The following is a 24986-nucleotide window of genomic DNA, read 5'->3' as shown; positions in this document are numbered from 1 at the left end:
GTGATGAATTTGGAAATATTTTCTGCAGTGTGGCTTACTTCGGGGAAAGGTATAACTTCCAAACACAGATGGTGCAATACAAATTCCTTTGTTACATAATGGGCAGTTACACTAAGAAAATCAGTGTTTGCCACTGATGTCCACAGGTCTGTAGTTACTGCAACAAACTCTGCATCTTGTAACTGGACTTCAACACTTTTAACTGTACTTTCGTACATGGCTGGAACAATAACATTGCTTAGTGTTTTTCAGGTTGGCATTGTAAACCGAGGCTCAAGGTGCTCAATTAGTTCCTTAAATCCTCTGTTCTCAACTAGGTTCAGGGGTTGGCCATCCACGCACACCATTTTTGTAACAAGATGTGTGATTTTTGTCTGCCTTTTATCATCAATTTTAAATTTAGTAGCTTTATCATATACCTGTGTCAAGGTCTGCTGCTTCGGAGATATCCGATACTGAGGTCCTTTTTTCCGTTTGCACATTTCTGAGCTAGTAGACATGGACGTGCTTTCCGTTGCCACATTTGCCAAACTTGTCAAGCCTTCACTTGGTGCAAATTCTGTAACAGATGCTTGTGAACCAGATTTTGAAAAACAAGGACCAGCTTGCACAGATTCTACTCTGAGTCTTTTGGGATGTTACTTTTTTAAATGTTTATGAAGATTTGAAGTTGACCTAGAAGAACCTCGGGATATGCGACTTTTGCAGTAGTTGCATAATGCATATTCACTGTCCATGGAGTCAATGGAAAAATGTTCCCAAACGACAGACATTTTAACGAAAATACAATGTTTTGAATGTTACCACTTTTTCATTTCGTGTCACGTTGACACACACAAAAAAAATGTACCGCGCCTTAATGAAAAAATAGCTATTTCCAAATAATAAAGTTAATTCGTTAGTTGTGCATTCTGCACAGAAAATTAATTGTAAATTGTCGCAATTCGAACAGTAGATAGCGTTTGAGTTTCGATTTTAAACTACGGATAAAATATATAGGTCATTTCTGCTATTAATATTTACGTTTTTTTCCTCATAACCTCAAATAACAACAAAACACGTTAACGTTCGCCGCCATAGAAACACTCCAAAACACGGCAATCTCACTACTGACTTGCCGATGTTTCGTTAATTTTCCGCTGTAAGCGCTTCAGTTTTACAATAACTATATAAAATCATAGGTGAGATCTTTGTTTGTGATGCACACAACTGTATAGATATCTATGGACATATTTCTCTTGTTTACATCACGATCGTGCACATAAATACGTTTGATGTTTATTGTTTATGTCTGAAAACTGAAAAGGTTATCAAAAATTAATACTGTTGCGTTTTTTTTTTTTTTTTTTGGATTTCAAGATGTTAATTAAAAATTATGTCGATGGGCAGATAATTCAATTTGCGCAACAAATAATGCAGTAATTTGTAACCTGCACGTGTGTTCATGACCATGTAAATGACCAGACTCGAAGTTATAACAACGCCGGTTCCGGTTCCGGGTCATTAACGCCGAGAACCTCTAAAAACCAGAACCGAGAACCGGGACCGACCCATCCCTATTTTTAATCAATCTTAAATTATTTTGCACCACAAAATTATTATTTTTTATTTTCTGATTTTTTTGCAAAAATAATTACGCACTTAGGGTAATTCAACCACAAAAAATGCTGCACCAAAAGAGTTAAATTAACTTTTTATTGCAATAACACCATCACTTAAATCTAATTTTCCCCTCCTTCAATAACGGTTTTTAGGTTAGCTGCATGATTAAAAATAAAATATTTTTCTTTCAACATTTAAGTATGTTAACAAAATTTTACATATAATTACTGTAGCTGACATAACCTTACCTACTTTAAACTTAAGAATTACATATTTGTCAAATTTCCCAGAAGCCACTAGACTACACGTTACTTTCACTTTCTCCCGGCTCTCCAAACCCTCCCACCCTGCTCAATACCTATTGAGTGTAAATCTCAAACATCATATGTGGAGGGTGACATGATGAACTCGACATCATTTTTCCATAATGCAGTTGCATAATGCATAATGCAGAAGTTATAATTTTAAAAAATGTGGGAGTTTTTGTATACTGAAAGTACTTCCCAACTGGGCTAATATGTTTTATGCAGAACTATCTCTAAAACGGAATACCAGACACTTAAACAATATTAAAATGATCACAGTTCCTCATAAAACAATGAAGAGAACATTAGAAATGTATATGTACATTGCTCTCTATAGGTCTATGAATATGGCTGGTCTGCAACATAACACTTTTATATTCATGCAAAAAATTAAATATGTAAATATATCTTAATACTAAATATCTAATTATAAATTTTATGTTGGTACCATTGCTAGTCATAATTGTTTGGAATTATGATGTTTACTTGAATAAATCATTCATCTAAGGTGTACAAAATTTTTTTAAAACATAAAAAAACTAGCTTTAGACCCATTGTCCAATATAAAAAATGTATATGAGCTTATGTTTTTCAAAATGTTTATTACATGAACTATTTTTCTATTGTTTGAAAAGAAACCACATGCCACATTTTATATCTGGCATATGAAAACAACTGAATATAATGTGCATATGCATTGGACTTTTTCCTGTTAAATTTCTGTTGAATGTTACACATACAATTTGTTGCATACTAAAATTTCACCCTCAGTGTACCTAAAGAAGTATAACTTCAATAACATAAATAAGTGTAATTGTTACACTGGTTCCATTATTATTATTATTATTATTATTATTATTATTATCTTTCACAATTGAGTTGGAATTTTTATTAATAATTTTATTTTGTATGAGTATGTGCGAAACAATTGAGTTGGAATTTTTATTAATAATTTTATTTTGTATGAGTATGTCCGAAAAGTAATTATTGCATGATCATTACAAACAATCAAGAAAAAAAGGGTTTATCGACAGTTTTAGTTTACCACATATCTACATCACATTTTCACATAGTTGCCATTCAGTTCAAAGCACTTTTCACAATGCTCTACCAGCTCACCACTTGGGAATGGAATGGACGCCTCGGCCATAGGCATTATGGACTTCGAATGCGCAGTGCGTGTAGTCTAAGTACAGGCGCTTAGTAAACATTTCTGGAAAAAAGTTTAAGCAATCTTCGTAGTCGAGTCGAAAAATGATGGCTACCGTTTTTTGGGTCAAAAAGGGCCTCATTTTGGTTAGTTTAATGAAAGTACAGTTAACAATTGCAGCAAAATGTACAAAATTATGTTGTCAACTGGTTTGATTTCCAGGCAGCAAACTTCTATACCGAGGGGTTAAATAAACTGGTATAGGTTTGCAAAAAGTGCTTGGAACTGAATGGCAACTATGTGAAAATGTGATGTAGGTAGTAGTAAACTAAAACTTTCAATAAAACTTTTTTTTTCATGAGTTTTTTTAATGACCAAATGGTACTTGCTTTCCGGACATGCCTGGTACCTTTAATTTTCTGTAGCAGATAAACTGTTAGCAAAATACAGTTGAAATAGTAATTGATATTAGTGTGAAAGCACTTGTAAAGAAACCAGCTCACCTGATGTAATCAGGCATGTACAGAATTAAGAAATGTGAACTGGTCTAGCCTTCAACATGTGATGTACAACAGTTTTCAGTCCTCCTTTCTTGGCAGTGTCAAACGAACAACTGCTTTCCTTGTTAGATATTTTTTATGTGTTGCCAAAACACCTGAGAATTAATTTTAGCTTGTCCCAATAATTTAAAAGAATTTGTTAATTTTGGTAAATAAATGAGATATTAAATAATTTCTGGTTTAGGTACATGTGCACCTAAAATATGTCCTACCTTGCTGAGAGTGGATTTTTTGTTTGGAAAGTATGGGTTGAAAACATGGGTGCTTCAGTGAGTGTAATGTTTGCAGGACTCTCAGAACAAGACCAACCTGTGCAAACTGTGCAACTTTCGTCTCGCGACGGAAAGAGACTTGCAGACCCACATTCGCCTATCGCACGCACCGGGCACTGAAGAGGAAACACCTCCGTTGCCCTACAAGGAAGTGGACAGGTGCCTGCCTCCATTCCTCAAGACCATTTAACATTTCCCCCAAATAACAATATTTCTGATTCCAACTTGCACTGTCTCATGTGTTTGGAGACATTGCCAGAATTACATTTTACAGTATGGTTTTTTTTTAAAGTGATTAATAGTTTTTAAACCAATTGTTTTTATTTTGGTGTAATATAACTGTACTATTTTACTTATAATTTAAGACAAACAACACAAATTACCAAAATAAAGTACATGTTGGAAGTGTAACTACAAAAGTATATGTTTCACTTTTTTTTTGTAGGGGAGGAAGGGGATATATTAAAATATTTTCTCCCCCTGCTCTATGATAAGCTATGAATAGGAACCCCTCCAAAAAATGATTAAGCACCAATTTCACAAAGTAAGATGAAATTCTGCTGTTTTTAAGTTTTTCACAGAATTTTAACATTTTTGGAATTTCAGAAATTGGTGTAAAATATAGCTATTTTCACGAGTTGAGCAATGCCATTTTTGGAAAATATTCATATTCTGAAAATTTGTGATATGATATGCCCATCAACATTTGGGAAACTTTATAGGTGGGCACAACATAAAACAGTCAAAAAACTACAAAACACATATAAATGATTACACAAATAACAAGGCAGGCACTACCGTTAGGCAGGCACCCATGCAGGGAAAGCCCAGCTGCAAGCAGGTAGGTGCCTTACAGTTAGGCACCATGTGCATGTAAAACTACGCCCGCAGGTAGGCACCATACAGCAAGCAGGCACTGAAGGCCTGGAACAACTACAACTGACAAGACATTTTACAGGACACTGCAAGATACTTCAAGGACAAGTATCTGGTCTTGTTCGGTAGTAAATGTCCTGTCCAAGTGTCTGCATGCTTGTAGTGCTACAATGCTACAAGTTATATACCGTATTTACTCGCGTAAAGGCCCCCCTTTTTTCCCCAAATTTTGACTCCAAAAAAGGGGAGGGGGCCTATACGTGAATTTGGAGGAAAAAATAGATTTTTCTTTTCAAGTTGTGCGTCTTTGTTCGAATGAGGAAGGCGGGGGAGGCAGCGACGCGGCAGGAGGGAGAGAGAGGCAACGACTCCGCAGGGGGGAGAGGCAGCGCTATATCAGGGGGGGGAGAGGCAGAGGCAGCGCTGTGTCAGGAGGGGAGAGAGGCAGAGGCGTGGCTTAACCTCCCTCCTGCCAGCTAGCCAGCCAACCAGACAAAGGAGTGTTAGAATCCTTGACCCACTTCCCTTCCTCCTTCACTTCCCCTCTTCTTCTCCGACCACACTGCACATCAACACAGCGCGCGAGTCGCGAGTCGTCGTTTGAGATAGGACTAACTGCTTATGTCTGGCATGCCTCACGACGGTCCTACTGAGAACGGACAAACTATAATACCAGTCTCTGTATCACTGCCGCTTACAAAATCACCTCCCGCCGGTCACAATACATGGCTTGTTGTTTGATGCATGCTAAGCTGCCCTGCCCTCAGATAAACCCAGAAAAACACGTTTTTAAATTTTTTCTCAAAAATGTTTATACGCGGGCGGGGCCTTTACGCGAGTAAATACGGTATTAATGTTAAGTCAATAAAAAAGAACCATTATATGTAAAATTTAACTGCAAAGAAGTAATATGATAAATTTGAGGTAAATTTAATGTACTCTTATTTATGTAATTCCACTTAGTAGAAAATCTGATTTATAGAAATTATTCTGACATAAAAATTGAGTTTGTGTTTTTTTTTCCAACAAGCTCAGGTATGATTTAAAAAAGGACAGTAAAATGTGGCAGTAAAGTGCTACGTAAGGAGTGTGTGTTTTGTATGCTTGGTCCTTGCCCTTAGGGAAAGCCCACCTCTTGAATTGAGACCACTGGCACGGAAGCGCTCGCACTGCAACGTGCACAAGATCTCGTGGCAGATTGCGCTGAACAGCCAGGGCTATGTCAAGTGCCTCTTCAAGAACTGCAACTACATGGCTCTCACCATCCAAGACATGATTGAACATTACAGCACCTGCAATGGGGTGAGTGTGTCCTGTACGATACTCGTAAGCATTGAAATGGGTTCAAAAAAATTCATGCACCTGATCGTTCGAGGAAATTTTTATAGAAACCATTGAACGTTGTTTCATATTTTTTAAGTCCATGGTTTTATGACCATGTAAATTTATCATTATCGATGCTTGCAAACTACTATGGTCATATCACTTGTCTATCACTAAGGTGATCTGATTTAGCTGTATGAAACATCAGTCTCATTTTTGATTTGTAAATTTTTATTAATTATGTTGATTTCCTGCTGATTTCTGCCATTACAGTTCTTGAGTCAATAAGTAGTGATTTAAGCACCAAATTCTTGCTTATTAGTTCATCTACCTTTGTACAAAGTGACTTTAACAGTTTTAAGTAATTCATCAAATTTTGAAGTATCCATAGTAGTTGATTATGACTTAAGATTTCTTTTGTTCCTGATTTTTTTCTGGAAGGCAGTCTTGTACAAGTTTTAAAGTAATTTGAGGTATTGGTGTGACCGCATTCTACAGTTTATTTAAAACGAAGACAATTCCAATTTTTATCAGCTTTGGTGGATTGGTTTTCTGTACATTATAATACTTACTTGATGAATGTTGGATTTTTATTTGTTTCAGAGTGATGCCCAGTCCAAGTTTTACTGCCCCTTTTGCGATGGTGGTGTGAAAAACAAAACCATACTGAGGAAGCACATTTTAATGTCGCACCAGTCCGACAACACGGAAATTGTTGGTTGCCCAAAGGAAGATGATGAAACTACAGATGAGTCTGATAGTAAGCACTCGCTGGGCTTCCACCACTCCACATTTTCCCTGCAGACTGTTGAGAACACAAGGAGTTCCTTCTCGAGCATTGTGATTCCAGGCACCAGCGGTGCTCAGTTAATGAGTGAAGCCCCATCTCTGTGCGGGAGGTATGACCTGCAGTCGAATGTTAAACATAGTGTGTCGCAGATAACTAGTATTGACAGCCCTGCCAAAAGGCCCATAGTGTGCCACACGCCATACACCAAGCGCTCCCAGAGTGTTGGCTATTCCTTGCCATCGAGTTCCAAGGTGTTGAATGTTGTTCCCAAGGAAGGCTCATTTATCATATCGCTAAAAAACAAAGTTAATAATGTTGGCTCTGAACAAAGTAATGATTGCTTTAGTGGAGGAGGTCATGTGGAGCCTGAGGCAAGGGTCAAAGAAGAGCCAGTCTGTAGAGTGTTTGATGATTTAGATGATACATACGAAGAAGCAAAAAAGAAATATGAAGATATTGCTACAGACCCACTTTCATTACAAAATATTGTAACACCAGTTGTGGAAATGGAGGAGTTGGGTTCATCAGAATTGGATGCAAGTTTCTCCTTGGAAACTAACATATCATCATCAACCAATAAGAAAACAATCAAGACTTACAAAAAGAAAAAAAATGATTTGTGCGTGGTACGTAATGATAAGAAGGCTAGTTCTGCTGTTTTGAATGACTCCTCCATTGCCAGTAGTGTTGACCTTGAGTCGGAAGGAAATAATACTAATGCATTTCAGGAACCAGCATTTTATCGCAATGAAAGATATGATACTGCAAATGTTTTGCCCCAAACTGTTAGGTTTGACATTTACCCAAGTGACAGTGAGAAGATTCATTCTAGGGTTAGCGATCAGTCTGAAAATTCTATAAAAGATGGGAGTAGTACTGAAGCTATTAATACTATACAAGATTCCGAAAATTGCCTAGAAGATAATGTTATGCAATTAACAGTAAAGTTTGATGCTGAGAAAAACAGTATTGTCATACAAGAATTGAATGAGGAAAGTGTGGAAGTTGATGGTAGTACACAGGCACAATTTGAAGAAGGGGATTTATCCCAAATACCTGTAGAATATGAAGCTATAAACATTGAGGAGGGTAATGATTTCATAGAAGTCACCATACAAGTCCAGGATGGTGTGGATGCTGAAAGTGAAGATAAAATTGACTCTCAAAAAGAAGAGTCTTCTATGCAAGCTGGAGAAAGAGATGAAAGTGAAGAAATTCAAGATAAGACTGCAAAAAGTGATAGTTGTGTAATGAATGAAAATGTTACTGGTATTGAAGAGGAAAATTATATCCAACCACATGAATTGTTGAATCAAGACATTGTACCAGAAACCAATCAATCTAGAGAGAGTGTTATCAATTTTGAAGGGAAATCGAATGACTTGTGTAACTCAGCTAATCAGTCTTCTAAAATTTGGCATTTTTTTTATAGAAATGAAGTGGATGATGAGGTTACTGAACAAGAGATTTCGGTAAAAGATCCGAAGCCAGTATCATGGAGTTCAGAAAATGAGAATAGTAGCCATGTTGTAATGCAAACACAGAATGATTTACAAGAACCTGTTGATAGTATAATTTCAGGAAGTAATATGGAGAGTATGCTGCAAAGTCCACAGAGCAATGAAGTTTCACATTTTGGTGGAGATGCTGTACTATCAACAGCTGGAGATATGCTCCAGTCTAACGAAAATTCCTGTGAATATCTGGTTGCTGACACAGTTCCACCGGTAGTTTGCAGCCCTATAGTTGATGTCCTGAGAGATGATACAATGGCTTGTGCGTCTTGCAGTATAAACGAGGAAGGTAGTCCCTTCCCAGATTCTGAGAGTCGTGGTTCTGAAACTGCACTAATTGAAGAGAATGACTTACGACAGGATGCTGGAAAGGGTACAGCTGGGCACGTTGTATTAATAGATCTAACCATTGAAAGTGAAAGCAGCATCTCGCCACGTGAAGGTCCTTTGCAGGAGCTGAATAGTTCCGACTCTTCTGCACATGTAAATAATCTGGCCATCAGGGCGAAAAATTGTTCTGATAGGTTTCCGAACATGGAATCAACAGAAGCAGAGACCAAGCAAGCTGATTTTATAGAAAGTTCAAAGCTAGAGGTTGAGCATAGGAAAGTGGAGGAGCTCGAGGAAAATCTGGAATGCATTACAGAGCCTGTGAAGGAATTCAAGAAGACTAAAATGGCTGCATCCTGTGAACAAAACTCTGTAAGTATCTTCTTTAAACAGCATGCGTAATTGTAATTATTCTTGGCTTTTAGTGTATGTGAACCCTTGAAAATTATATCAAAACTTTAAATTAATCAGACATGACCAGAACGCAGTTAGAAGGTAATTATCTACTGTGTGAAATTATACGATATAGGGTGTTCTAATGGGTCACAAAAGTTTTAAATGGTCACTAGTTACAAATAACTCATGGGCCCACCTACCTCAGAACACATACTGTGCCCACAGCTTCAGAAAAAACCACGCTATTTGAAAACTGCTCAAGATATCTTAGTAGTGTCTGTTTATGAAAAGCATTTAAGAAATCACTGAGGGCAGATGGGTAGTTCTGTTTCAGAGTGAAAAGGGCTAAAATGTGTGATTTCAGAGCTAATTTTTTGACATGAAACACCATATACAGATTATTGAAAGCACCCATTGGCCTTTCATTAAAATTAATCTTAATTTCTCTACCATCTAATAAATTTCATATTTGCCCTATGTACGAAAAAAGACTGCACACAAGTTCAGAGCATTGCACTAAGAGGAAATACCATGTTCTAAGCACCAGCAAGCATCGCACTTACCCGCCTCACTGATATGTATACACCCCTGAATAAGCAGGCCCCTCTTGTTATTTAAAGTCACAAAAATGTTTTCCCTGGGTCATGTTCCCAAGTATGTGCAACTTTCTTTTACACACAAGGATATTTTGGTCTGTGTATGATATTCAACATAAAATAGGTTGCCAGAACTGTTTATTGTTTGAGAATTTCAATAGAAATTAGAACTATGTTTCGTACTATAAATATATATTGTTTTCCCATTCACCATTAGGTGTTTTTCATCTAGTATTGTCCAGGGAGTGGGTTTTGGCAATTTTATTAAACTGTGATTTAATACTTTTAAAGCCCAAAAGTACTTTAGTATTATTTGTAATTGCAGATTTTAAAAATATTGAAAATGCAGTTGAAATAGGATATACTACTCTCTAATTAACCATTTACAAGACCAATTTGATTTTTTTTCTATTCATTTTTCACATTTTCTTCAAGTTGTATGGTTCTATCCATGTTCATAAAATTTAAATTTATTGGTTTTTATTTGTTATACTACATATACTTATCCTCTGTGCAAATAATTAGACTCTGTTTCTTCTTTTTCTAGGATCATGTGAATCTGTCTAAGAAATTTACTGAGGTAAGTATTAGCCCATCTAAAGAAGAAATCTTTGATGTAAGAAAAGATGATTGTGAAGAAGCACACACACAAGCTGATGTATCAACTAGTAAAGAAAGAGAAATAAATGCTTGTAATGAGAGTGAAACTAATGCGGTTCAAGAGTGCAGAAATGTTGACACATTGAGTGAAGGTTTTGAAGACCTGGGAGTAAACATCAGCTGTGCTACCAAAGGTTCACCTTCAGATGTTAATCATACCGATGGTGCATTTATTTCAGATCATGCCATTGCAAAAGATCATAGTGATGAAAAATCTGGGTCTCTACATGTCTCTTTGGGAAGTGAAACAAATGTACAAGTTACTAATAACAATAATGAATCACTTACAACTGATAAAGGAAATGGTGCAGATACAAAAACTGATAGTGTTTGTGAAAGTGGCTCAGAAAGTGTTCTTGTAGCTGCAACACAGCCTTGTACAGATAGTCATCAAAGTGTTGTAGGAATGGTTTCAGTACATATTAAAGTGGAGCATGAGAAAACAAGTACCAATAATACTAAACACATGATGGTAGTCCCAAAAGAAAAGCAGATTCTACATTCACAATACAAAAACTGTGAAGAAGTTAATGTTGCAGCCACTGGGGATTTAAAAAGTCATATGCAGAAAGATATGAGTGAAGGCCAGAATTTGCTTGGTAAAGAATATTGTGATAGTGACTGTTTAGACTGTTTAAAGGAAATAATAGAACACCATGTTGATAGCTCCAATGCACACAATGCAGATAATGGTTTGTTGTGCTCAAGCAATGCTAGTATTTTTGATGTTAAAAATAACAAAAGTAAGAAAAGAGAACTAGAAGTTCCGTTTGGAGACATGAAACTATCAGAAGGTGACATTTTGCGAGACTTGTCTGAATATGATCTAGAAAAAACAATTAATGAAGGTAGTAATGTTGAGCATTCTGAACCTTATTCTGACACTGTGGGTTCTAATGATGCTGAGCTAGTGACTCCCCATATTGAGAAAATACTAGCAGATACAATTGTAAAGGTAGTTGATATATGTTCAGATTATATTGAAGAAATTGAAGAGAAACAGAATTTAGCCAAAAGCAATACATTGAAAAACAATGTGGATGTTGACATTGTTGAAAGTGATGTGTTGGAGCATAATGTAAGAGAGAAAAGTGAAAATTCTGAATTTACTCAGAATCATTTAGCTGCTAATAAAGGATGCCCTGAAACGTGTTCAGATAATTGCTTTGTGAAACATGTTCATGACACTGGTTGTATTGCAAAAAGTGCTTCATGTAAGACCAAAGATGCAAAAATTGATTATTCCTCTGAAAGTTCCCAACTGCCTCATGGAAAAAGTGTGGGTTGTGCAGGTGAGAAAACTGGAGATTCATCTATGTCTTGTGATAGTACTGATGTTACAAAGATGAATTCTTTAGACTGTGGTGAAGTGCAAAATACCAAAATTAGCAATATTACAAATGACTCTAATTCTAAAATACATGAAGAGATGGAAGTTGAGCACTGTACTGAGAGTACAGCCAACACCAAAGAGATTTTTACTGAGGATAGTTCAAATCAACAGAAAAATCCCATTACTAAAAAAAATCTGTTACCTGAAAATAATACAGAATATGATGGCAAGGGAGCTGATGTTAGTGACGTTTTTGCTGGAAGTAATTTAGAAAAATGCAATAGCAATGCTGGAGTTACAAATGTATTTTCATCTGAAAGTGATGTTAAAGAGTCTGGAAAAAACACAGAAATTTCAATGACTATTTACTCTGAAAGGAAGATGCAAAATATTGACGAGAGCGTAGTAATTGTAGTTAAACACCCAAGTGGAAATGGCAACAAGCATTGTAGCCAAAATTCTGTAACAGAAGAACTTTTAAGAGACTGTGTTGGAGAACATAATGAAAAAACTGTTGTTGCAGGAGATAACTTGTTCTCTGTGAATGACGAGGATCCAAGTAAGAAGTGTATTGCTAGTTTAGAGTTTTCAGATACATTCAATATGAATCAGGGTGAAAAAAATGCCATTGTTGCCAGACTGTTTCCAGTTGATGGTACCAGAAAGAATAGTGAGGAGAATGTTTCTGCTACAAAGATGTTTTCAGGAGGTGCTAAAAAGAAGATTGAAAAGAGTGATAACATTGTTAATGAGCACCCAGATATATGTGATTCTGAGCAGTGTCAAAAGGATGCACTTGTTTCTGAGTTACCAGAAGAACAGTGTGGTGAGAGTGTTTCTGGTACAATGGAGTTTTCAGTAGGTGATAAAAATAAGATTGAGAAGAATTATAACACTATTATTGAGCTCCGAGATATCGGTGATGCTGAACATTGTCAAAAGGATGCACTTGTTTCTGAGTTACCAGATGTAGGTGAAGAACAGTGTGGTGAGAGTGTTTCTGGTACAAAGGAGTTTTCATCAGGTGATACAAAGAAGATTGTAAAGGATGATAACACTATTATTGAGCTCCCAGATAGAGGTGATGCTGAGCAGTGTCAAAAGGATGCACTTGTTTCTGAGTTACCAGAGGTAGGTGAAAAACAGTGTGAGGAGAATGTTTCTGGTACAAAGGAGTTTTCAGCAGTTGATAAAAAGAAGATTGAGAAAAATGATACTATTATTGAGCTCCTAGATAGAGGTGATGCTGAGCAGTGTCAAAAGGATGCACTTGTTTCTGAGTTACCAGAGGTAGGTGAAAAACAGTTTGAGGAGAGTGTTTCTGGTACAAAGGAGTTTTCAGCCGTTGATAAAAAGAAGATTGAGAAGGATGATAACACTATTATTGAGCTCCCAGATAGAGGTGATGCTGAGCAGTGTCAAAAGGATGCACTTGTTTCTGAGTTACCAGAGGTAGGTGAAAAACAGTGTGACGAGAGTGTTTCTGGTACAAAAGAGTTTTCAGCCGTTGATAAAAAGAAGATTGAGAAGGGTGATAACATTGTTAATGAGCGCCCAGATATAGGTGATTCTGAGCAGTGTCAGAAGGATGCACTTGTTTCTGAGTTACCAAAGGTAGGTGAAGAACAGTGTGGTGAGTGTGTTTCTGGTACAAAGGAGTTTTCAGCTGGTGATAAAAAGAAGATTGAAAAGAGTTTTAACACTATTATTGAGCTCCCAGATATCGGTGAGGCTGAACATTGTCAAAAGGATGCTCTTGTTTCTGAGTTACCAGAGGTAGGTGAAGAACAGTGTGGTGAGAGTGTTTCTGGTACAAAGGAGTTTTCATCAGGTGATACAAAGAAGATTGAGAAGGATGATAACACTATTATTGAGCTCCCAGATAGAGGTGATGCTGAGCAGTGTCAAAAGGATGCACTTGTTTCTGAGTTACCAGAGGTAGGTGAAAAACAGTGTGAGGATAATGTTTCTGGTACAAAGGAGTTTTCAGCAGTTGATAAAAAGAAGATTGAGAAGGATGATACTATTATTGAGCTCCTAGATAGAGTTGATGCTGAGCAGTGTCAAAAGGATGCACTTGTTTCTGAGTTACCAGAGGTAGGTGAAAAACAGTGTGAGGGGAGTGTTTCTGGTACAAAGGAGTTTTCAGCCGTTGATAAAAAGAAGATTGAGAAGGATGATAACACTATTATTGAGCTCCCAGATAGAGGTGATGCTGAGCAGTGTCAAAAGGATGCACTTGTTTCTGAGTTACCAGAGGTAGGTGAAAAACAGTGTGAGGATAATGTTTCTGGTACAAAGGAGTTTTCAGCAGTTGATAAAAAGAAGATTGAGAAGGATGATACTATTATTGAGCTCCTAGATAGAGTTGATGCTGAGCAGTGTCAAAAGGATGCACTTGTTTCTGAGTTACCAGAGGTAGTTGAAAAACAGTGTGAGGGGAGTGTTTCTGGTACAAAGGAGTTTTCAGCTGTTGATAAAAAGAAGATTGAGAAGGATGATAACACTATTATTGAGCTCCCAGAAAGAGTTGATGCTGAGCAGTGTCAAAAGGATGCACTTGTTTCTGAGTTACCAGAGGTAGGTGAAAAACAGTGTGAGGAGAGTGTTTCTGGTACAAAGGAGTTTTCAGCCGGTGATAAAAATAAGATTGAGAAGTATGATAACACTATTATTGATCTCCCAGATAGAGGTGATGCTGAGCAGTGTCAAAAGGATGCACTTGTTTCTGAGTTACCAGAGGTAGGTGAAAAACAGTGTGAGGAGAGTGTTTCTGGTACAAAGGAGTTTTCAGGAGATGATGTAGATTCATGTGAGAAGATTGATGTTGATGCAAAAGAGTACTCACATGAAAATAAGTGTAAAATGAGTGCTACTAATACCAAGCAGTTCTCAGCTGAAGGTAATACAAAGCAATTTGAGGAGGGTGAAGTCATTAAAAATAAGTACTGCAATTTAGCTCATATAAATCAGTGTGAGAAGATTGCTGCTACTACAGAGATCTCTAATGAGTGTGATAGAGAGCAATGTCTGAAGATACAGCAATGTAAAGATAGTAATGCTGCTATCAGGGAGTTCAGTGATGGAGATGATGTAGAGCAGTGTGAGAAGATGCAGCAGTGTGAAGTGAGTGATGCTAGAGTTCTTAAGAATTCCAGTGATGGAGATGATAAAGAGCTCTGTGAGAAGATACAGCATTGTGAAGTAAAGGATGCTGCTATCAAGGAGTTCACTGATGTAGATGATAAAGTACATTGTGAGAAGATTGTCGCAGCAGAGCTCTCAACTGGAATTGATATAGAGCCATGTGATAAGATACAGCAGTGTGAAAAGAGTAATGCTCCTATCAAGGAGTTTTGTGATGGAGATAATAAAGATAAATCTGAGATGTTTGTAGTGGCTACTAACAAGTTTTCAGTTGGAGGTGAAGGAGAGAATATTAAGGAGTGTGATACTCTTACTAATGTATTATCATCTGGAAGTGATAGAAAGCAGTATGGAAATAGTTCTGTTTTAAAGGAGTTGTCAATGGGAAGTAATGGAGAGTGTTGTGAGAAAAGTGTTGCAGCTACTGTGGAGTTTTCAGACAATGATGAAGCATATTATTGTGAGAAGACTACCGCTACCAAGGAATTTTCAGATGAAGGGTATAAACACCACTGTGATAAGACTACTGCTTTTGTTAGTCAGTATTTGTCTGTAAATGGTATTGAACAGTTTAGGGAGAAAGCAGTTGTTGAAATGGTTTGCTCTGGTGGAAGTAAAAGGGACTTATGTAAGAAGAGTGCTAATGGTGATAGAGATCATTGCAAGAGTACTGCTAATGATTCTTCTATCAAGAAATCCTGGGATGAAGTTGATGTACAGCAGTGTGAGAATATTGTTGATGCTACTGTTTTTGAGTTCTCAGCTCAAAGTGACTTAAAGCAATGTGAGAATAAAACAGTTGTTACTAAGGAGTTATCAGCTGGGCTTGAAGAAGAGCTGGGTGAGTTAAGTGTTACAGTTGCCACCAAAGAGTTGTCAAATGAAGGTTGTGGAGATAGAAAACACTGTGAGAATATTGCTGATGCTGTTAATGAGTTATCTGGCGGATGTGATAAACCGTACTCTGAAATGAATGTTGCTGCTACAGTAGAGTCATCTGATGGAAGGAAGGGAGAGCAGTGGGATAAGAGTACTGCTGCTGATACTAAAGACTGGTCACATGAAAGTGATAAACAGCAATCTGATAGTGCTGCTGGTGGTAAGATATACTCAGAGGCAAGTGAAGTAGTGCCTTGTGAGAAAAGTAGTACTGCTACCCAGGATCTCTCAGGGGAAGGTGGTAGAGAGCAGGGTGATGTGAGTCCAGCTGTTAATGAGTTTCCAAATTTATGTGATCAAGTGCAATGTGAAAAGAGTGATGCATGTTTCAAGGAGTTTTCTCGTGGTTTTGATAAAGACCAACTTTTGAGGAGTGATACTGTTATGGAATTGTCTGCTGGAGGTGTGAAATGTGAGGAGAGATCTGACACAATAGAAAAATTAATGCATGAATGTGATAGGACTTGTGAAAACAGAGCTGCCGCTACCAAGAAGTTCTTAGAAGGAGATGTTAAAGCTCAGTGTGCAAAACGTGATGCTGTTATCAGTGTTTTCTCTAATGAAGTATTCATTGAGCAGTCAGAGAACAATACTGGTGCTACTATGGTCGTAGATAAGGGTTATGAAGGTCAGGATGAGACAAGTGCTGCTATCACTAAGGATTTATCAAACGACAGTGATAGAGAGAAGATTGAGATAAGGGGAAATGATGTAAGCATTTGCAAAGGAAGTAAGCAAATAGCAGATGAATTGTGCTCAAAATGTAATGTAGTGCACTGTAACACAAGTACCATAATTTCAAAGGACTCTAAATCTGATTATAGTGAGAAAAGAGATTGCATTTGTGAGAAGCTTTCATTTGGAAATACTGCAAAATTTTGTGAAAAAGTTGTGGAGACAGTAAAGGATTCTTCTATAGTTGTTGAGCAGTATACAAAGAGTAATTCACTTTCAAAGGAATTTTGTACTGAAAAAGATAAAGAATTCTGTGAGAATACAGCAGTTGTTACTGAGGAGCTATCTGCTGGAAGTGGACAGCAGTTCGAAAATAATTCTCCCACTACTACGGATCTTTCAAATAAGCAGGAAGTTAATGCTGAACATCTAGTTATTTCTGATGCTGTAGAACATACACATGTGTGTGAAGTAGTTACAAAAGTAAAAGATGATGACGTGAGGGTGGAGGTGAAAAGAGATGTTTGTAATTTATCTGTGGCTGAGAAGGCTTTATGCTCAGAGATAGAAAATGGTGAAATTCAACAACATTTGAGTGACCTGAGGAAAGAAATAGTAAATGAATGTGGGATTAGCAACCATTCAAGTGATTCAGAACCCAGTATACAATTGGACATGCATGTTAAAGAGAAGGAGCAGCAGCCTTGTGTAGTTACAAAATGTTCAAACTCTGCAACAGGTTTTTCCTTAAAATGTGATAATGGAAAGAGTTCTGGATCCAAGGATGTTCCTATACAGTCTCAAAACATTTCACACAAAGACATTTTAAGTAAAGACATTGACACTGAGAGTTTTTCAGATAATGAATCTGTACACAGTTTTCTTGAGGAATCGAACAACACATTTGATGTTTGTGAAAAACTGGAATTGTCCGAAGGTGCTGATACGCGTGTAAGGCCTACGTCATGTCTTCGTGAAACAAGTTTAGAAGTTGGGGAGCAAGTGAGAGAAGGGAGTGACAATATTTGCGTTATTGCCAAAAATACTGTTTCCTGTGTTCCAGAAATGTCAGCTCAACCAAGTACAGATGTATTTCCTGCTGATAAAGATAATGTTACTGAAAAGCTAGTTTGTGAAAACATAAGGCCTTCAGCAATTAAAACTTACACTAAGCCTCTTAGGACTTACAAAAGCAAAATTTCTCATCATAAAACTGATGAGAAAAAAACTTTCAGCATGTCTTTTAAAACTTACAGAAGCAAGGTATCTAGTCTTGAAACTGATGAGAGAAAAACTTTCAATAAGCCACTTAAGACATATAAACGCAAGATATCTGTTCTTAAAACCGATGAGAAAACTCTTACTGCACCTTCCTTAGTGAAATGTAGGAAGTCAAATTGTCTAGAAAAAAGTGTAAGTGATTCTGAGGGCAATTTAACAGTATTTGAATCTGGTGGGTGTGAAAGGGGTTCATCACAACTGGACATTTTGTCTGATTCTTATGTACACCCTTTATTTAGTAGTACAGAGTCTTCTAATGATAATAGTATTTTGCAAAATGATTCAGTTTTAAGTTCACATGTTTTGCAAGATGAAAACTTGCACTTGCTCACAAAAGTGGCTACAGAAGTTGAGAATAACAACTTTGGTTTGAATTTTATGAACAGATGTAGTTCAGATCAAAATAATATAAACTGTGATATGAGTTCTTCAGGGAAGAGTGATAATATCTATGGATATAAACAAATAGATATGTCTAAACAGTTATCAAATGACAGTCTAATAGCACAGCAAGGGGAAAGTAGTTCGGAAAATTCCACCATTATTAAAACTTATCAAGATAAGAAGAGTCGTTCTTATAGGAAGAGAAAGCATCTGCCAAGTGATATGTTGTCACATGAAGCTTTGGACCAACTTGAAAATAAAAATGACAAGAGACTGGAAAATAAATCTAGTCGAGCATCTGTCTCTGAAGAAGTTGTGACTGCAGCAAATCTTTCGGAAAGCATACTTACATCGCATATTGTTGATTCAAGCATTGTAATGTCACATGGTTCAACTGAGAACGTCATCGTAGAGCAGAGTAATGCGGGACAGTCCGCTGAAAGTAGAGAAGTCTTTCCAGCCAGGACTGAAACTTTGCTTACTCATGGAGGAATCCAGAGTACAAGCACTGCTACAAATGTGGTTGTAGAGCAAGGTGAAATAACACCACAACCAATAAAGAGAAAAAGGGGAAGACCACGTAAAGTACCCCAGAATGCTCTTCCAGAACCTCAATCTGTCAAAGCAGATGTAAAAGTGGTTAGTGATGACAGTCAAGACACAACAGAGAGCATTAAAGAGGAGAGCTTTTCAGATGACGACTGGCAGCCGACTGGAAAAAGGCGGAGACTGGCTGCGACTCGGTTTTCCTCTGACTGTGATAGAGGCAGTCGCCAGCAAACTAGAAAGAGAAGACGATTTATGGGATCTCGGACTCTGGGAATCTCTGGTGATGATGATTGTGTTCGTTCGCCGACTAGGAAGAGACGACGATTGGTGGTGGCTCAGAGCTTCTCTGATGACGATGACAACGATCATCAACCAACTGGAAAGAGATTGGGATTGGTGGCAGCTCGTACCATCTCTGGAGATGACGACAACAGTAGCCATAGCCTCGATGAAGACTTCAAGGACACGTCAGCCAGGGGCAGGAGTTCGGCCCGTCGAGGTCGGGGCAGACGGGGTCGGTTGTGGAGGGGCAGAGGCCGTGGAAGAGGTAAATGGCACAGCGCGAACAGGTTGATCACTATATGCGATGGGGATGACGAGGATGGGAAACCAACGCCTCCGAAGTTTGCTGTTATGTCGCAGTACCGGTTCCTGTCTGCAAAAGAGGCCGATCTGGAGGTGAGTCTCTGACTTTTAAGGTAAGAAATTAGTTTGCTGCTAGCTAAATTCTTTTCAAAGAAATTAAAATCAGAAACATAGGTTTTACTTCACACATGTATGCATACAAACCGAATATAATTCCTCGTACATTCTTTAAATAACATTTAAAAAATTCTATAAAACATAACTGGGGGCAAATTTGATGCAGACTATAGGAATAAAGTTTAAAATGTTCATAAACTAGCTTTTAGTTTTTTTCTTTTCATGTGCCTGAACACGCACAAACACTAACGTCTAAATGGACCAACTTCATAGTGATGTAACGTAAGCTTCACTGCCATCATTACCAGTCGTTAATATAATTACATTACTTGGGTGCAACATAACCAATCAATGCACTATTCCTTGTATAATGTCAGTTGAACATAAGATAACCCGAAAAGTAAATGTGTACAGTTCTAAAAATTACCATCAGTCCCACAGTTATTGCCAGCATGTAATAGTATGCAATAATACTTTCAAAGGGGCACTGTGCGAGAGCAACTGTGAAAAAATTACTTTACATAAGAATGGTTATGTTACGTTGACATAATCTTAGCTGATTACGTACACAGTTCAAAAGTTTGCGCTGTGCTGTTTTTAAAAAGAATAATTGTGTATTACAACACTGAAGAGGTAATGATGAACGTGTATTGGCCGGTACACTCACGACATAAATCACCGTATCAAGTGTCTACAAGTTAGTTACACGCTTAGTGCTCGTAGCTCCATCCAAAAACAGAGCTGGTTATGTCAGAGCATCCGCTTGCCATCAGTTGCCCGTGTCGAATCCCAGGGCTAGCCGCCGCACACAGCCTGTGCTGCCTTCACGTGACGTCATAATCTTCCAGTCGCACACCGAGAGTTCACCCCATGTAACAACGTTGAATGCACTTAAAACCAAATCCAGACTAATCACTTTACATAAAAAATACTAGGCAATTAAATTACGTGAAATTAACCAGTAGTCATAAAGAATGGTGAAATGTTAACAAACATAAAATTTCAAATAATTTAAAACTTTACCAACTTAACAAAGCAAATAGTGGCCAGAGGGCCGCATGGGGACTCAACTGGAATGTGTTTGGATCCTAGTTGCAAGAGTGGGTCAGAGTTTTTCAGAGCAATGATGTCACCGTTGTAGTCACACATGTTTAGGTGATTGTTGATTGTGATTGCAGGTAACATGTGCCAAGTGTGGTGAAAAAATGAAAAAAGCTAATTTCATGCATCACAACCTGCAGGTCCATTCTTGCTTGGCGTGGTTAGAAGGGGAGGAGCCGCTGGTAAGTGTGGTACAACAATCCCTTGCTTACCACATCTTCAAATTGCACGAATTCATTTAGCGCAATGTTAATTTTACTGACCTAGTCTTGAAATAGCACGTCTGTAAATTTCAGTTAGCACAAAATTGCTACAGGCTGAAAAAACCTAACTAGAAGTATTACAGCATGAAGAATGTCATGAAGGCTACGCTTATGTTGGTCACACTTTAGTTTTAAGCAAATAAAATGTATGCACAATCTTTCAAAATAAGGACTATCAAACTATTATATAAGTCTGATGTTGGTAGTACTAGCAGGAATATATTTGACATTAGATACCAGAACAGAAATGAACAAATGATTCACATGGAAAAGGTTGTTAAATAAATGGTGCAATAAAAAAAATATCATGGGCCCGACAGGATTGGTGTGAACCATTGAAAAATTAAAAAGTAAATATCCTGACAGTAATATCGTTTTCGCTGCTAGTAAAGGATAGTTTGTAAAGTTCATGCGAAGGTACACAACATGAGTTGAAAGTCTCGCCCGGGCGGACAAGTCAACCAGCCGACTGATAATAACTATCTCCCATTACACAATGTCGTATTTATCATACAAAGTGTTCAATAGTCGACTTTTAAAGGTAAATGGTGTGACATATTTAAGTAAAGAATATTTTCCTACACATTTTGGAACACATTAAGTAAATTAGCCTTGTTATTTATGGAGACTAATGCTTCATAATACGTGAGTTCGAATAACACAAACATTTTTAGGAATGTATTAGTCGTGCTAAGTGAGAGATTTTACTGAATTTCAACAGTCAATATTTTTACATTTACAATTGTTTCATTAATTTAATAAATTTTTAATTAATTATGTTACTCTCTTAACTATTGGTTCATTCATTTTTCCTACATTTATTAATTGTTGTTATTTTTTAAATTATTTATTGATATTCATATTTATTGATATAGTATGTATTTATTCATTCTCATATTCATCAGTTTATTCATTCATTATTTACTCATTAATTGTTCTCCTTATGATTATTTTTTATTTCACTGTATTTATTATAATGGACAGACTAAATGTCAAACAGGTTGGCTCTATACAAACAAAACTGAAAATAACATAAAAAACAACAAATTCTACATTATTAAGTGTAAGTATGGACTGACTCATACCATAGTTATCTGTCAAGTCTTTCACCTTTCATGTGTGTATAGCAGCTATGTTAGCTGTTGACTTATGTCACCTGAAATCACTATTTTGAGAGGTATCACATAGTAGTAAAAATTTTTTGGATTAGTTTGCCAAATTTATCATTTTTTTATCCAGAATAATGTTGCATTCAGATTGTATTTGTAGGGAAAATTAAGATCTCAAGCTAAGGCCACTTTGCTAGGAATTATTATTGCAGAGTGAGTTACAGGCTAAATCTCACAAGATTCACTAACAGGAGTTTCTGCTTGGTACAGTGTTTGAGTTGGGAAGCCTACGATTCACTCGTCCTTCTGGACATACCCGAATACTCACGTTGGCAAGCCTTCATTTCACAGACGAGAGAGCCACACCCGAAGTTCCCCGAAGTTCATGCTTGCTTTTTTTTCCGTTCTATCTCATTGTATAAACCAGTGTAGTATTAAATTTTGTGGTCGATTATGATAGGTTAGCTACATTATAAATACTTAAAAACATTGTGGATGGTTGGTTATATTAGGTAAGTATAGCTGCATTAAATCATTTTATGGTTGCTTAGCAAATAACTTTTTAATATGTAGCTATCCAGCGCTAGGAAACCGTTTACATGATTTCACAGTATCTTTAATGTAGCTATCCTAACCAAATCAACCGTCCACAATGTTTTAAAGTATTTATAATGTAGCTAACCTAACCTAATTGACCATTAGTTATCATGAGTTGTATATTTATCTACAATGAACCAAAAAAACCAAAGGTGCACGATCTGGCGTTTGGCTCTCTCGTCTGTTGAAAGAAGGCTTGCCAACGTGAGTATTCTGGTATGTCCAGAAGGACGAGTGAATCGTAGGCTTCCCGTTTGAGTTCAGTACATATGTATTCAAAATCAGTGAGAAAGTTGATGCTGCATACTCACAAGGAAGCAAAGAGTGAAGTACTTGATGAGTGGTGCCAGGAAAGTGTGCTTACATTGGGGTGTCGGCAAGGCTATTTGCCGTCATGGTAAACTATATAACAGTAGTGAAGGAAGCAGAATATTGGAAGAGAGGCCTTACACCACCATGGGTTTTTCACAAGCGAGGTTCTGCATCTTGATTTGGCGTACTTGCCTTTAAAATTTTTTCGCGTGGCTAAGTAAAAGCAAACACAGCTGCCATCCTATGCCATAGCTGCATGCTATTTGAAGAGAGGAAAATCAATGCATGCAACTATTTGAGGTCTAGCCTCTTACAGGATGCCATTAATAGTTCTCACCAGTAATAATCTGTTCTTGCCATCATTAACGAAACCACTGGCCAGTGTTGTCTGATAATATTGGAATCCGCTGATAATTTTCAGTCCATGTATCGCCATGGTTCCATCAAATTAACTTATTTTTGTTTAGTTTTCATGAATTTTAAAAGAAGCTAAAAATCTCACGAGTGGTGTTGATGCCACTGATCTCTCAAGGAAAAAATTTTAAAGAACATGGTACTGTGTGTCATAGGATATGACCAACACGAAGTTGCTGTCGAGCCTGGTGATGAAGGCTTGGCAGCTAAAGAAGCAGCTGAAGTGTGAGACGTGTGGCGTGTTGAAGAGAAGTGTCGCTGGCTTCCTGAGCCACTTGACTATGTGTCAGAAATCAAATGAGGTAAGTCCCAAGCACTTGCGTGAATAGGTATTGTCAGTGTTACTTAATTTTAAAATTATGGTAATTGTTCCGTATTACTTATCCAAGTTTATCCGTTGATCCTGATGACATGATCATGTATATATTTGTCCTGTGGTACATTTTGCTTGCTCTTTTAATATGGTATGTGGAAAGATTTTGACCAAGCAAAAACTCCAATATTTCAATGCAAACACATTATTTCAGGTCTTTTTGAAATTTGTTCTTTCACTTTCAACTTACGATCATAATCATTGTTTTATTTGAAGTTTTTTTTATATTCAGGATCTTTCTATGTACATTATAACAGCAAGTATCATTACCACAGGATCAATTTATACAGAATTGTGCCATCAGAATCAAGGTATATACTTTGATATGTGATACGGAACTTTTACCGAAATTTGGTTTGTATTTTTTCTGTGTACAGTATTCCATATTCCAAAAATTTTATAGATTGCGTTAGGAAGTTTGTGATTATGTTTGTTGTCATGTGACACTCTGCATACAGAGGTGTCTTATGTTTGACAACTTACTCGGAGATGTCTGCCTGCTGGGTTGCGATTGGTCCGTTTCAGCTTGCCCTAGTGTAGGTACCTAGGTAGGGTAGGGGGGCCGATTTCATGGGGGTATTCCCAGTGGGGAATGCCTTTAAGATGACATTCAGAGATTCCTAATGGCCCTAGAGAGGGTGGTTGTCTCAATACCAGGGGTTAATTTTCTCCTAGTCTTTCTTTGGTTGAGGGTTCTGGAGTCGGTCTAAGCTGGATTGGAGCAGGGAAGAAGCCAGCAGGCCAGCTAGGACTGCCACACTCTGCCTTTGCTCAGTTGCAGCATGGTCTGGGGCCTCAGTGTAGACCCAGGGGGCCTCATCAAGGTAATCTCCCTGTACTGGAATGGGCCATGGCTTAAAAGGGGGAAGTACTAAGGCACCTGGCTTTGCCTGAGGGGTCTTCTTTCCTTTGCATTGGTAGGAGCATGGATTTATTGTAAAGTACACAAGCGAGGGGGTGACAGCCTTCCCTTACATCTGGTCTAAGACTGGTTCATTTCTACCATTCTACAGTCCGTAGATAGTCAGGTCATGGTCATGCGGCTCTCACTGAAATTCCCACCACACACAGCTTCTCTTTCTGTCCAACACTTCCATGGGCGCGGATCAGACACTCAGGTCACAACTGACGTCCTTCATGGGCAGCACAGGAGCTACTGAGGCTGGAGAGAGGTCAGCGCTGTGAACAAACTCAGCAGTTGATGGAATTTCCTCCTGGTGCCTTTGCATGGTCAAGGGCTGACCTTATATACCCGCCCTGAGGGTCTGGGATTGACGTAGGCAAGGGTGGTTTTCCGGTAATCGCCGGCCGCGTTTGGGAACTTCATGCAGCTGTAGTGCCGTGCACACTCAGCTGGCCTGGTTGGAGAGGGGGGTGGCAGCCAATTTGTCTGTCTCTGGTTGCTTAGTCAGCTCTTGGCATGTTTGCCCAGG

The 24986-nt window shown here is 37.8% G+C and overlaps 1 protein-coding gene across 2 annotated transcripts in view; it reads left to right on the top strand.

Moving 5' to 3' along the window:
* LOC134542985 (uncharacterized) overlaps positions 1 to 24986 on the top strand; it is an 81713-nt gene that overhangs the window by 17740 nt on the left and 38987 nt on the right. For both annotated transcript variants that reach the window (XM_063387631.1, XM_063387629.1), the window contains exons 5-10: positions 3906 to 4048; positions 5887 to 6067; positions 6692 to 9094; positions 10262 to 19360; positions 20563 to 20667; positions 23336 to 23482. In XM_063387631.1, the coding sequence (XP_063243701.1) occupies positions 3906 to 4048; positions 5887 to 6067; positions 6692 to 9094; positions 10262 to 19360; positions 20563 to 20667; positions 23336 to 23482 (12078 nt within the window). The remainder of the gene's footprint in view (positions 1 to 3905; positions 4049 to 5886; positions 6068 to 6691; positions 9095 to 10261; positions 19361 to 20562; positions 20668 to 23335; positions 23483 to 24986) is intronic.

The sequence above is a fragment of the Bacillus rossius genome (assembly GCF_032445375.1).
Source record: "Bacillus rossius redtenbacheri isolate Brsri chromosome 9 unlocalized genomic scaffold, Brsri_v3 Brsri_v3_scf9_2, whole genome shotgun sequence".
NCBI lineage: Eukaryota > Metazoa > Arthropoda > Insecta > Phasmatodea > Bacillidae > Bacillus > Bacillus rossius.
Note: the sequence above shows the minus strand (reverse complement) of the source record. Positions and strands in the feature narration are given on the sequence as shown.